The sequence below is a fragment of the Gnatocerus cornutus genome, chromosome 7 (assembly GCF_029298725.1).
Source record: "Gnatocerus cornutus isolate USDA-ARS CGAHR chromosome 7, icGnaCorn1.1, whole genome shotgun sequence".
NCBI classification, from domain to species: Eukaryota; Metazoa; Arthropoda; class Insecta; order Coleoptera; family Tenebrionidae; genus Gnatocerus; species Gnatocerus cornutus.
The window spans coordinates 1,083,358-1,098,788 of record NC_142239.1 but is presented as its reverse complement, the minus strand read 5'-3'; the positions used below and the strand labels follow the sequence as shown (position 1 = coordinate 1,098,788).

Here is a 15,431-nt window from a genome sequence, read left to right as displayed (position 1 = left end):
AACAAATTATATTTATGCTCTTACTGTATACACGTCGAATCGTTGAAACACTGCCAAATACAACGCTGGAGGCTCAAGAACTCGAACAAAGCACTAAAATACATTATTCGCACTTCAATTTCGAAATGTTAGTTTACTCCTTACGTATTCAAATGGTCTCCTGTAGAGTTAAAAATAGATGTAATTTTGTATTTCAGGGTGATTTAAGTAAATAATTTTAACATAACCTTAATATTTGTTCTTGATATTCATTTTGTTGCAGTTGTTTTGCATAAACTCATTCAAGATCTTAAACATGTCTACTTCTTCAAACTTGTAAATTCTTTCTTCTTAATAGCCCCTTTAAAATATCTCATGTACTTCATTTTGTGCTCATGTACTTGCTACTTCCATTTGTGCAATGCTTTCTCTCAGTTACTTTAACATCATCTCATCATTGTTACTACATCGTCTGGAGAAGCTACAATATAATAAGTGCTAATAGCATATTCTAATTAGGGCGTTACTGCATACAAGTCGAATCGTTGGAGATTAGAAAAGACAGTGCTTGAAGTCCGAGACCGTTTCTGAGTGTTGCACCTCCTTAACGTGCTAAAATGGAATCGGTTCTAATGTCGGTTCGCTCACCTCTTACGTATTCACATAGTCTGTTATAATGTTGGAACCAATTTTCTTTTTGTACCCACGGTTTATTTAAGTGTATTTTAAACAAATAAATTTAAGATAACCTTACATTTTGTCAATGACAAATTTTTCGTCAACAATTTTATGACAATTCCCTAGAATCTTGCGTCTCGTTCTAACCCATTGATTTATGGACTATGTCTGTCTCTCTTGAATTGCGCACTGAAAACTAACAGCGGTACCTTATAAAACAGACAATTTGATCTAGTGACCTTACAATTTCGCCAATAACGCAAAGTAGAAAAAGTACATTTTGACTTTCCAGACTGCCTCACTCGGAAAGGTTGGTCCAGCACAGCCCCCTCATGACGCAATTCCGCCTCAAATCCAAACAGACAGTCAACGCGACGAAGACCTCGTTTCCCCTCAACATCACCGAAATCCTGTCGAACAACTCATCAGAATCTCTTCAAGACTCGACTTTAGAATCTGAATCCACCAAGAATATTAACACCACGCTTCTGCCGCTTTGCCCGGACGTGTCATCAAACTTACGTGAGAGCCAACTTTACAGTTTTACAGTTATTTTAAAGGAGAGATTTCAGGGGGGCGAATTGAAGTTTCCAAGTCTCCCGTCCCCACAGTGCAGGAGTTGGAAAGGCGATTTTCCTGGCTCAAACGCGGGGGCCATTGGGCGCCGGAAAACTGTAAAGTGTTGAAAAGTGTGGCATTGATTATCCCGTTTCGATGCAGAGGAGAGCACCTTTTGTTGTTCTTGCAGCACATGCATCCGTTTCTGAAGAGACAGCAGTTGGATTACACGATTTACATTGTTGAGCAAGACGGCGACGGGCCGTTCAACAGAGCCATGTTGATGAACGTCGGGTTTAAAGAGGCGCTGAAGATACGGAATTACGACTGCTTTATTTTTCATGATATTGACTTGTTGCCTGAAGACGATCGCAACTTGTACACTTGTCCGCCGGGGCAGCCCAGGCACATGAGTGTGGCTGTTGATATTTTCAAATATAGGTGAGTTTGACCGAATCTCCTTCTTCTTGTTCTTGTTACCTAGGTGCACAAACTAAAGGTTTTCCTGGCGAGGTTTTGTAGGCGCCAAATTTGAAATGCGGTTCTGTGATTGGGCGTTCTGTAAAATCCTGTCGTTTTTGACATGTTTAAAGTTCAATATTTGACACAAGATGGCGTTAATTTTAAAAGTCAAATTTAAAGGTAGATTAAAAAATACTTCATTTTTGACAAATTTGTAAATCAAGATTTGACACAAGATGTCAAATTTAAAAGTCAAATGTAGCGGGAAATTTAAAAAGAATCCTTATTTTTTTGTAAAATCTTGGAATTTTTGAGATATTTGAACTTCAAGATTTGACACTAGATGGTGCCTCTTTTAAAAGTCAAATTTAGCCGAAAATTTAAAAAGTATCTCAAATTTAGTCGAAAATTTAGAAACTAACTAAAATTTTGAGTGAAATTTTGTAATTTTTGACATTTTTTTCAACTTCAAGATTTGACACTAGACGGCGTCATTTTTGATAGTAAATTGCGGCCAATTTAGAAAGATATTTTAAAAGTCAAATTTCAAGGGAAATTAAAAAAAACTTAATTTTTCCGTCAAATCCTGTAATTTTTGACAAATTTGTAAATCAAGATTTGACACAAGATGATTTCACATTTAAAAGTCAAATGTAGCGGAACATTTAAAAAGAAACTTAATTCTTTTATAAAATTCTGGAATTTTTGAGATATTTGAGGTTCAAGATTTAACACTAGATGGCGCCCCTTTCAAAAGTCAAATTTAGCAAAAAATTTAGAAAGTAACTAAAATTTTGAATGAACGTAACTTGATTTTTCCTTAAATTTCTGATATTTTTGACATATTCGAAGTTCAATATTTGACACAAGATGGCGTTAGTTTTTAAAGTCAAATTTTAAGGGAAATTTTAAAAAAAACTTGATTTTTCTGTAAAACCTTGTAATTTTTGACAAATTTGTAAACCAAGATTTAACGCAAGATGATGTCAAATTTAAAAGTCAAATGTAGCGGGAAATTTAAAAAAAACTTAATTTTTTGTAAAATCCTGGAATTTTTGAGATATTTGAGGTTCAAGATTTAACACTAGATGGCGCCCCTTTCAAAAGTCAAATTTAGCAAAAAATTTAGAAAGTAACTAAAATTTTGAATGAACGTAACTTGATTTTTCCTTAAAATTCTGACATTTTTGACATATTTGAAGTTCAATATTTGACACAAGATGGCGTTAGTTTTTAAAGTCAAATTTTAAGGGAAATTTTAAAAAAACTTGATTTTTCTGTAAAACCTTGTAATTTTTGACAAATTTGAAATCCAAGATTTAACGCAAGATGATGTCAAATTTAAAAGTCAAATGTAGCGGGAAATGTAAGAAGAAACTTGCTTTTTCCGTAAAATCCTGGAATTTTTGACATATTTGTGGTTCAAGATTTAACACTAGATGGCGCCTCTTTTAAAAGTCAAATTTAGCGGAAAATTTAGAAAGTAACTCAAATTTTGAGTAAAATTCGGTAATTTTTGACATATTTTTTTAAGTTCAAGTTCAATTTGACACTAGACGACGCCACTTTTATAAGTCAAATTTTGTGTGGAAATTTAAAAAGATACTAAAATCTTCCGTAAAATCGTGGAATTTTAGACATATATGAAGTTCAGCATTTGACATAAGATGGCGTTAAATTTAGAAAGAATTTTTATTTTTTCTTAAAATTTTGTAATTTTTGACATATTTCAAATCACGATTTGACAGGATGACGCCAAATTTTGCAGAAAATTAAAAAGAAACTTGATTTTCCCGTTAGTTCCTGTAATTTTTGACATAATTAGAAGTTCAAGAATTAACACAAATAAGGCGCCGCTTTTAAAGTCAAATTTAAAAAATAAATTAAATTTTCCGTAAAATCATGTAATTTTTTACATATTTAAAGTTCAAGTTTGCGCTACTTTAAGAGTCAAATTTAGCGGGAAATTTAAAACGTAACTTGATTTTTCCGTAAAATTTTGTAATTTTTGACAAATTTTTAAATCTAGATTTGACACAAGATGATGTCAAATTTAAAAGTCAAATGTAGCGGAAAATGTAAAAAGAAACTTGATTTTTCCGTAAAATCCTGGAATTTTTGACATATTTAAGGTTCAAAATTTAACACTAGATGGCGCCTCTTTTAAAAAGTCAAATTTAACAGAAAATTTAGAAAGTAACTCAAATTTTGAGTGAAATTCTGTAATTTTTGACATATTTTTTAAGTTCAAGATTTGACATTAGACTTTTGAAAGACAAATTTTGCGGGCATTTTAGAAAGATATTTGATTTTTCTGAAAAATTCTATAATTTTTGACAAAAGTATTTAAAGTTCAAGATTTCACACAGATGGTGTAACTTTCAAGTCAAAATTTGCGGGAAATTTAAAACAAAAATTGATTTTTCCGGAAAATCTATAATTTTTGAGATATTTGAAGTTTAAGATTTGACACAAGATGGCGGCACTTTTACAAGTCAAATTAAAGGAAAAATGTAAAAAGTAACTTAATTTCTTGCAAAAATTTTGTAAGTTTTGACATATTTAAAGTTCACGATTTGATAGAAGATGACGCCACTTTTAAAAGTCATATTTAGCTGGGAATTAAGACAGAAACTTGAATTTTCCTTAAAAACCTGTAATTTCTGACATATTTGGAGTTCAAGATCTGACTCAAATTGGCGCCACTTTTAAAATTAAAATTTGGGGGAAATTAAGATAGCAACTTGTTTTTGTTTTTTCAGTGCACATATGCAGGTATTTTATTATAAGTTCTGTTTTTCACCATTAGGTACATTTTGCGATTATTAATAAACACAAAATGGCAACTGAACTGCAATAACACTTCAATTAATTTTTATTATAGTTAGCTATGAAAACAAACCGCCAAAATAGTCCATGATTGGAATTCTATAGCCACCTTTGATGCTAGAAACATTTATAATCGCCTAATGTTAATATATATATTATATATATAATATATATAATATATATAATATTTCTCTGACACGTTACCCCGCTTCCAGGTTACCTTACCCCGCCATTTTCGGGGGAGTCTCCGCCATAAACCGGGAGCACTTCGAGCTATTGAACGGTTTTTCCAACTCCTTCTGGGGTTGGGGCGGCGAAGACGATGACATGTCGAATAGAATAAGATACCACAATTTGTATATTTCAAGGTATCCTTTGACAATAGCTCGGTACACAATGCTGACGCACAAAAAGGACAAGCCGAGTCCCAATAGGTGAGTATCTGACAGAAGTGGGATCACGTGACCCTCGGACGAGTCAATAAGAACACGCGCAGTCAAGGCCGTCTGAGTGGTGACCATTTAAATATTGTTGACCGTTTATTAATGTCAATATTAATGAATAATTTCGTCTAGATGAAAATGCATTGATAGACGTCATTAATATACTCTTTTTCATTACTCTATTCTGTTTCTGTGATTTGTTAGTTACACCAGTTACATTTAAATGACTGTTTCGTTGACCGCTTATTAATGTCAATATTAATGAATAATTGTGTCTAAATGAGAATGCATTAATAGACGTCATTAATATACTCTTTTTCATTACTCTATTCTGTTTTTGTGATTTGTTAGTTACACCAGTTACATTTAAATGACTGGTTCGTTGACCGCTTATTAATGTCAATATTAATGAACAATTTTGTCTAAATGAGAATGCATTAATGGACGTCATTAATATACTCTTTTTCATTACTCTATTCTGTTTCTGTGATTTGTTAGTTACACCAGTTACATTTAAATAACTGTTTCGTTGACCGCTTATTAATGTCAATATTAATGAATAATTTTGTCTAAATGAGAATGCATTAATGGACGTCATTAATATACTCTTTTTCATTACTCTATTCTGTTTTTGTGATTTGTTAGTTACACCAGTTACATTTAAATGACTGTTTCGTTGACCGCTTATTAATGTCAATATTAATGAATAATTGTGTCTAAATGAGAAAGCATTAATAGACGTCATTAATATACTCTTTTTCATTACTCTATTTTGTTTCTGTGATTTGTTAGTTACACCAGTTACATTTAAATAACTGTTTCGTTGACCGCTTATTAATGTCAATATTAATGAATAATTTTGTCTAAATGAGAATGCATTAATGGACGTCATTAATATACTCTTTTACATTACTCTATTCTGTTTTTGTGATTTGTTAGTTACACCAGTTACATTTAAATAACTGTTTCGTTGACCGCTTATTAATGTCACTATTAATGAATAATTTTGTCTAAATGAGAATGCATTAATGGACGTCATTAATATACTCTTTTTCATTACTCTATTCTGTTTTTGTGATTTGTTAGTTACATCAGTTACATTTTAATGACTGTTTCGTTGACCGCTTATTAATGTCAATATTAATGAATAATTTTGTCTAAATGAGAATGCATTAATGGACGTCATTAATATACTCTTTTTCATTACTCTATTCTGTTTTTGTGATTTGTTAGTTACACCAGTTACATTTAAATGACTGTTTCGTTGACCGCTTATTAATGTCAATATTAATGAATAATTTTGTCTAAATGAGAATGCATTAATAGACGTCATTAATATACTCTTTTTCATTACTCTATTCTGTTTTTGTGATTTTTTAGTTACACGAGTTACATTTAAATAACTGTTTCGTTGACCGCTTATTAATGTCAATATTAATGAATAATTTTGTCTAAATGAGAATGCATTAATAGACGTCATTAATATACTCTTTTTCATTACTCTATTCTGTTTTTGTGATTTGTTAGTTACACCAGTTACATTTAAATGACTGTTTCGTTGACCGCTTATTAATGTCAATATTAATGAATAATTTTGTCTAAATGAGAATGCATTAATAGACGTCATTAATATACTCTTTTTCATTACTCTATTCTGTTTCTGTGATTTGTTAGTTACACCAGTTACATTTAAATAACTGTTTCGTTGACCGCTTATTAATGTCAATATTAATGAATAATTTTGTCTAAATGAGAATGCATTAATAGACGTCATTAATATACTCTTTTTCATTACTCTATTCTGTTTTTTTGTGATTTGTTAGTTACACCCGTTACATTTAAATAACTGTTTCGTTGACCGCTTATTAATGTCAATATTAATGAATAATTTTGTCTAAATGGGAATGCAATAATAGACGTCATTAATATACTCTTTTTCATTACTCTATTCTGTTTCTGTGATTTGTTAGTTACACCAGTTACATTTAAATAACTGTTTCGTTGACCGCTTATTAATGTCAATATTAATGAATAATTTTGTCTAAATGAGAATGCATTAATGGACGTCATTAATATACTCTTTTACATTACTCTATTCTGTTTTTGTGATTTGTTAGTTACACCAGTTACATTTAAATGACTGTTTCGTTGACCGCTTATTAATGTCAATATTAATGAAGAATTTTGTCTAAATGAGAATGCATTAATGGACGTCATTAATATACTCTTTTTCATTACTCTATTCTGTTTCTGTGATTTGTTAGTTACACCAGTTACATTTAAATGACTGTTTCGTTGACCGCTTATTAATGTCAATATTAATGAATAATTTTGTCTAAATTAGAATGCATTAATGGACGTCATTAATATACTCTTTTTCATTACTCTATTCTGTTTTTGTGATTTGTTAGTTACACCAGTTACATTTTAATGACTGTTTCGTTGACCGCTTATTAATGTCAATATTAATGAATAATTTTGTCTAAATGAGAATGCATTAATGGACGTCATTAATATACTCTTTTTCATTACTCTATTCTGTTTTTGTGATTTGTTAGTTACACCAGTTACATTTAAATGACTGTTTCGTTGACCGCTTATTAATGTCAATATTAATGAATAATTTTGTCTAAATGAGAATGCATTAATAGACGTCATTAATATACTCTTTTTCATTACTCCATTCTGTTTTTGTGATTTTTTAGTTACACGAGTTACATTTAAATAACTGTTTCGTTGACCGCTTATTAATGTCAATATTAATGAATAATTTTGTCTAAATGAGAATGCATTAATAGACGTCATTAATATACTCTTTTTCATTACTCTATTCTGTTTTTGTGATTTGTTAGTTACACCAGTTACATTTAAATGACTGTTTCGTTGACCGCTTATTAATGTCAATATTAATGAATAATTTTGTCTAAATGAGAATGCATTAATAGACGTCATTAATATACTCTTTTTCATTACTCTATTCTGATTCTGTGATTTGTTAGTTACACCAGTTACATTTAAATAACTGTTTCGTTGACCGCTTATTAATGTCAATATTAATGAATAATTTTGTCTAAATGAGAATGCATTAATAGACGTCATTAATATACTCTTTTTCATTACTCTATTCTGTTTTTTTGTGATTTGTTAGTTACACCCGTTACATTTAAATAACTGTTTCGTTGACCGCTTATTAATGTCAATATTAATGAATAATTTTGTCTAAATGGGAATGCAATAATAGACGTCATTAATATACTCTTTTTCATTACTCTATTCTGTTTTTGTGATTTGTTAGTTACACCAGTTACAAAATTAATTAAGCATAAGTTCTTTCTCGGCATTTTGTCACCAGAATAAAAAAATTGCGGTCAGGTCAGGTCTGGTCAGGTAAAAAATAATGTAGTTAACTCGTAGCTAATGGGTAAGTTTATTAAATAACAATTTTGTCGCAGGTACGACGTGTTGAAACAGGGAACGAAACGCTTCGACAAAGACGGTCTCAACAGTTTAGAGTACAAGATGGCCCAAAGCAAGCAGAATCTGCTCTACACTTGGTTCTTGGTGGGGCTCGACGCGCCCAGGTGATGAAGTTATCTTTTCTCTTTAGTTCGTTTGTTTGGTTGAGCCGTCATTTCTTTCCATTTCGGTGTACTTAGAGGTGTTCCTCAGTTTCAATTAAATGGTAGAGATATTATTTATTTATTTCTATTTTGAGAATACGACAGACATCGAGAGACTTGTCTGATAATATTAAAGTGATAATAGAGTAATTAAATTTTAACATTCCACTCACTTGTACATAACTCTCGCATTTTTCTACAAGAAAGTTGAGGAATTTTAATTGTCTCTAGTCAACTCAACTCTTTGATATTTCGTTCCGCTCGGAAACAAGACTGAGTTTTATTTTTGCAGAGCACAGAAACACTTCAAAGGTCTTCCACGCAATTTTTCTTTTCGACGAGTCTTGTATTCAAGCGGTGGGGTGGCGATTTTAAGAAAATGTAGAATCTTATGAGGGGGTCCTCCCGGTTTTTAAAACTGCAATAGGAAGCACAATTTTGTTGAGCACACTTGAGGGCCCTTCTTACTAAAACGACGTATATAAAACGCCCTTTATAAAAAGAATAAATAATAATCTAACGAGTGAGATTTTTTGACGATAGTGTAGGTGCCAAAAGTACCAAGTACATTATTCCCTTAGCAGATCTCTTTTACCTGATTTAGGCCTACCTATCTCAGTTATTATTGCGATTTTGTGGCTGTGATCCGTTCTGTTTTAAACGTGTCATAATTTTTCGAGAATTTTCATCTTTTATTAGACCCAAAACCGGTCAACTTGAGTAGAATAAGTCATATCTTGTAGTTTGTATTGCTCGAGTTCGACTTTTAACACTATGAATAGTATTTTCTTAGCAGTTGCGAGTTTCCAAGCTTATAAGAATTTCGGCGGAAAATTTATTTTAAGTATATTTTGACTGTATGTATATATTTTTATGTATAAGTAAAACCAATGTGATATAAAATAAAAGATTTTTAATAATCCTCTGTCGTTTCACTTTCCTCGCACAAGATTTGCTTCACAATCCGCGCTGGATTATGCGCAACGAATTTATTCGTTGTCGCAAACAAATCCCTCAGTTCCACTGTGCAGAAATTCGTGTGCAAGAACGGTGTTATTAAACTGCTCATTTCTACAGCCTTCGTAAATTTCAACGATTTGTTCTTTGAAGTCGTCGGTGCAACCAACTGCGTTTATGATGATTAGAATGAGCTCCAGAGGCAAGAAGAAACATGTTTCGGTATCGCGACTCTCAAAGCCAATCTGTGTGAATGAAAATTTGTTCTCTGATATGATCTTGTCGGATATTGAGCTTCTTTCCTCTTCGACTTCTTCTAAAGTGACGCCTTGAGGCTCGTCGTCCATTATCTTGTCGATTAAGAGACTCACAGCTCGCTTCGCGAGCTGCATGGTTTCGTCGTGTTCTTCTAGTTTTTGCGCAAACAGCAGTTGGTCGCTTGTGATTTCCGCCACGAAGTCATTACCTTGGGTTTCATCGTAACAGACTCGTTTTCCTAGGGAGAGTTCGAGGGCTTTGACGAACCCCAAGATCTGGGCTTTGTCTTTGCAGAAATCCAGCAGCATCGCCGTGTAGTTGAAAGAGTTTTTATCGGTTTGGTACATTCGGGAAATGAGCGACTTGGCTTGGTTGTTTTCGAACCAGAGAGTGATGGTATCAAATTCTTCGCCCGTCACTAATTCCGTTAATTCCGTGTCGTATTGTCGGAATTGTTGCCTGACACTCATCAGCTCCGCGTTGGTAGGAAACGGAAGTAACAAATTGCAGACAATGAAGTCTTTCCAGTACACGTGGTCTTCGTCGTCGAAAAGTGTTGTTAGCACTGCTTCTAGTTTTGTGGTCGAAAGGTTTCTCCACAGAGGTGGAGTCTCGCTGTCTTCGTCGTCTTGGTAGAGAATATCGTTGATCACCAAGAGAAGAATCATCTTTTTAATATCACCACTGGAAGCTAAGTCGAATAAGATCCGCGCCATCTCCCCCAACTGTTTAACAGAGAAAGCGCCTTCCGTGTCGTTTTCAACGATGGAAGGAAACAGATCAATTTGAATCTCCGCTAACTGTTCCGCTTCGAAAGTAAGTTCAGGTCGAATTATCACTTCTTGTTCCACGGATTCCATCAGGAGTTCGCACGCTTTGTGAACACTCGCGATCTCGTTTTCGTAACGAGCACTAATTTCGTCGAAGATTTCTACAAATGTGCTTTTAATCCAAGAGATGACGTTGGTGAAGAGAATCAGTGCTTCGTTGGTGATGGTGTTCAAATGGACGTTCATTCGTGCGAACTCTCCATGGATGGCACATTCCCATTCCTCGAAAATCTTATCAGCGTTTTCCTTAACCTCTTCGTCTAGCCTTGGGGCCTTTTTCTTCGTTTTCGTTTCGAAGATCTTCTTCATGTTAGTCACAGGTTTCAGTGCCAATGGTTTCATACTCTCAACGAATTCCGATGCTACTTTCTTACAGTTTTCGATGAAGTGGTGGAATTCCGTTTTGTCGTCTTCACTGCGAGTATCAATGAATAATTTGTTGAAGACACCACTTGTTTTTTCTTTGCAGACATGTTTCGGTAACAGTTCTTTGTGGAATTCGTACCCTTCTGTAGACTTTGTGATCAGTGCGGTGTAGTAGTCTGAGAGAAACTGAAGAGTGTCAACCAGTCGGTCGATTTCAAACTGAAAGGCGGTGCTCACGTTGTTCGTCAACTCGCAGAACTGCCAAAAGAGCCAGTTTTGCCGAACAAAGTCTCTGCGTTCTTCCTCAGACTCCATCATTTTCCTGTCGGAGATTCCCAACAGTTTTTCTTTGAATTCTTCGATTCTTAGAAGAAGTTCAGATTTTGTCTCGTCGTCGCTACGTAAACTCAAGTCAATTTGATTAAGAGTCTTTTGGAACTCTCGCAGATAGTATTGTTTTTGGTCCGGGCGTTGGAGGAATTCGCCCATGGTCCCTCGGACTTTGGCTAGAAAGGGGATAATCTGCTCCAACAAGATGCGCTTGTTGAAGAACATGTCTTTGAAGTTTTGTTTGTACTTTTGCTCGAAATTGTACCAGAAGTCTGCTAAAGACAATTCGATTTTATCAGGAAGAGGGAGAGTCACATATTCCCAGTTTTCTTCTCCCGCGCGTGGTTCAACGAATTCTTCCTCGTCCACCTCTTCGACTGTGGGGACTTGAGTTTCTTTTTCTTCGTAGGTGACTTTTTCGGGTTCTGCAGCTTTTTTACCTTTCTTGCCTTTTCCCTTTTTGCCTTTTCCTTTCGAGGATTTGGAAGATTTGCCTTTTCCTTTCGAGGATTTGGAAGATTTACTTTTCGATGATTTCGATTTTGATGACTTTTTTTCTTTCGCTTTCGTCTCTTTCTTGTGTCCTTTCTTTTTCCTAGCGCCTGCTTTTTTCTTCTCCTTCCCTTTTTTGCTGATCTTCTGACCTCCATCTTCAAGCACCGCTTCCTTATACCTCTCCCCAAAAATTCCAATGGAATCCTTCAAAGGCAAAGTGTAATCACCTATCACTGTCTTGGCAAGGCATTTGACAGTATCAGATGTGAATTCCTCGAATTCTATCATGTAGAAACATCCTTGGTCGAAGTAAAACTTCTCCAAACCGTTTTGCTTCTCTAGATTGTCGGACCACGAAAGAGGAAAATCCTCATCTTCATCTTCTTGTTTCTCTTGTAATTTAATATAAGCGGTGAGGACAGTGTTGTATTCTTCTTTCTCCAACGGCCGTGGGTTTGGAACAACACTTGACACTCGCACCTCTTCGTAAACATCTCCAGCGACCACATTTTCAGCGATTTGGTCATCGTCAATTTACGGTTCGACTGTCAAAATGTTTGTTTGTACGATTTCCTCTTCTTGAGGTGCAATGGCTTGAATTTCTTCATCACGCGCTTGGTCAAACGTATTGTCAAACAAACAAGTGCAATCGTATCCTGATTTGATGTTCAAATTGACTTCTTTACAAGATGTTTGTTCTGAAGTGGTTCTACATATCGTGGAGTCATTTACGTCAAAAACGCAAGGATTTGCGGGTGCAGGTTGACCAACAGGAAACTGATTTATCTTCTGTGAATTACAAATGCAGCTACACGCATCTTCTTTTTTCTTTTCTATTGCAATCTTCTCCTCTTCTGTGAAATACGCCAAGTCTTTTAAATCTGGTAAAAGTTCAGTCACTCGTTGCTCAGGCGTTATATCCCAGTCGCCCAAAATGGTAAACTCACTTAAATTGTTTTCAGATTCATCCGGTTCCATGTTATTCTGGTCTTCAATAGTTGGACCTTCGTTTGTATCTTCAAGCTCCTCATTAAAAGTCGTTTTTTCTGGTGATAGGGAACCGTTGGGTGATTTTGGTTCTTCAGTGTGAATCTCGACACTCATCAAACTCTCTTGGTTTAACACCTTGTCGTAGTATTTTTTAGGAACGGGTTTACCACTTAGAGCTTGTTCTAACAGAGCTGCTTGTTCGTAACTGTCAGGGTAATTGATCAAGACCCATCCTTTGATGTCAGGCATTGATAGCAAATACTCGACAAACATTTGAATTAACAGTTTGTCATCAAGTTCTTGTCCTTGGCCTAGTATTTCTTTAGCAACTCTTCCTTGTTTAGCTTTGTTGGAAAAAATCACTTTTTCCCAAGGAAATAATCTTGGAGTTTGGGCTTGCTTATCTTCCAAAACCGGTTTAACATCTTCTTCTTTATCTTTCTTCTTCTTCTTATTCTTGTCCTTTTTACTACCTTTAGAACTACCTTTTTGTTTTTTCCCTTTCTTCCCCTTTTTGCTTTTCTTCTCACCTTTCCCCCCCTTTTCCTTCCGTGGCGATAATTCCCTTAAATACTCTTCTTCAGGAAACGGCTCATCTACTTCAGTCTTCAGTTCACTCTCGTACGCTTTAATGCAAAAATCTCTTGCGTCTGAAAGTTGTACAACTTTAACTCCTCTCAACTCCAACAATCGCTGAAGAAAATCTAATTTGGCCAAATCAACAATGTTGCTCGTGCAAACAGAAATTTCGATTTCTTGAGACAAATTCGGTTTGTCTGGCACAGGCAACGGATACTTCTTTAGTAGAACTCGATGAACCGCGAAGCCCAAACAGTTCATTCCAAGTTCCATCGTTGTAACAAAGTCTTCCAAACCTTCTTCAATCCTCCACATATGTTGGAACTGAACGTAATCATTGAAGACTTCGGTATCGACAACGTCAAGACGTTGCAATTCCCGTTGGTAAATTTCTTCAAGCTCTTTAGACAAGTCTTCACCGCGGGGTTGAATAAGATCGGACGGCAACACCTCGTCGAAAATCGGTTGTCCTTTGACGAACAAAGCCGCCCAGTCTCTTTTAGTATATGAAACGGGCTCCACTCCGTAGAAATGTTTGAATTCTCTTTCTTTAAGCGCGAGATCGATGATGTCGTCGAGGACGTCTTTACACACTTTCTCGTGTTTTAACGCTTTTAGTTTTAACTTGATGGCGTAGAGTCGTTGGTGTTCTTCAAAGACTGACATGCGTTTCTGGTGGAACTCCAACCGATCCTCGAGCGAGTCTTCAAACAGTTTTCTAATAAAATCTTCGTCTCTGCGTTTTCGATCGATTTCGTCTTGTCTCTTGCGATTTTCTATTACAGTGTGCTTCTGTTTCCGAATGGAGAGGAGTTTCTCAGCGACGGCTTTCTCATGGTTCGATTGCTTCATTATCTTCTTGCATATGATGGCATCAAAGTCGTTGTCTTCCATTTCTCCGATCTTTTTCCACACATCCGCAAGAAGCTGTTGCTGCATTTCCAAACGAAACGCTGTTCTGTTGAGTCTGTGTTTCTTCCTCCGTTTGACCTGGTTGAGGATGCGCTTAGCTTCTTCCATGTTAGGTTCGAAGGGCTCCATGGCCAAAACCCTTCGTTGCTGCGCTATCAACTCATCATAAGTGAAATTCGTTCTTTGTGTTGTGGGAATTGGTAAAATGTCTTCAACTTTCGCTTTCTGCTCATGCACTCGCAACTCCTCTCCCTTCTTTTCCAGATATTCATTGTATTCTTTCCTCGACTCAACGTATTTGGCCATCAGTGCATTCAGACGCCCTTTTTCCCAATTAACGACATCCCAATTCTTAATCAGAGGCTCACACAACGGATTCAGGTCGAAAAAAAGCAGCATCCATTGACGGTTCCTTCACTTTTTCCACCACAAACCTTTAGCTTTTGAAACTTCGATCAAACTATCCTTCTTTTCCAGCTTCACGTACAACTCGTAGAAAAGAGACACAGCAGCGTCAGCCCCTTGAACAATTTCCGAGATATCTTCACTTGTGAGAATAAAGTCGAGACGCTGCAACCAGTCTTTGATGTTGGAGTAGTTGTCGTGGGCCACCGCAGGGTCTTTAGTTTCTTCAATCACTTGGAGCTCGTCGAAAGTAACGACGTCGTAATGATAGAGGACTTGAGCTAACAGCACACCGTCTTTGGCCGCCTCGTAGAAGCAACTGGGATTGATACTTAAGGTGATCCCGAGGCATTTCTTCAACCATTTTCGAATTAGTTGAAGTAACATTTCTACTGTCAATCGTCAAAAATTATTTATAGTCAGAATTTTATAACTTTGGTTTACCTCCGCCTACCTTTTGAGCCAATTGAATTTTAGCTGGAAGTCTGATTTACTCTGCAACATTTTGATAGTTCGTTGACATTTGCTAGAAGCCGGGATAGAAATGTCCACACATTAGAAGACGAAACACGATCAAAATCGACAAAGGTTTCACGATTAATTAAATTCCCGCAAAACTGAGAATCTTTTTGACAAGTGTGACACTAGAGTTGTCAAATTTTTAATTATGTTGTGTAAAGGAAGCTAGCTATTCCTCGATTCGACAAATTCAAATTGTCATTTGTTCATGTGGGCGGAGT

General features: G+C 35.3%; 2 protein-coding genes across 2 annotated transcripts in view; one reads left to right on the top strand and one right to left on the bottom strand.

Annotated features, from left to right (window-relative positions):
• Positions 1–8,886, top strand: part of LOC148170598 (beta1,4-N-acetylgalactosaminyltransferase A-like) — a 29,169-nt gene extending 20,283 nt beyond the window's left edge. The window contains exons 2-5 of the mRNA XM_088040867.1: positions 950–1,179; positions 1,230–1,656; positions 4,722–4,940; positions 8,402–8,886. Coding sequence (XP_087896993.1) covers positions 950–1,179; positions 1,230–1,656; positions 4,722–4,940; positions 8,402–8,534 — 1,009 coding nt within the window. The 3' untranslated portion in view covers positions 8,535–8,886. The remainder of the gene's footprint in view (positions 1–949; positions 1,180–1,229; positions 1,657–4,721; positions 4,941–8,401) is intronic.
• Positions 8,887–9,482: 596 nt separating this feature from the next.
• Positions 9,483–15,078, bottom strand: LOC148170597 (uncharacterized). Its single transcript, XM_088042176.1, is given in 3 exon segments — positions 9,483–9,591; positions 9,593–12,330; positions 12,373–15,078. Coding segments are annotated over 3 exon segments (5,553 nt in total).
• Between the last annotated feature and the right edge of the window lie 353 nt (positions 15,079–15,431).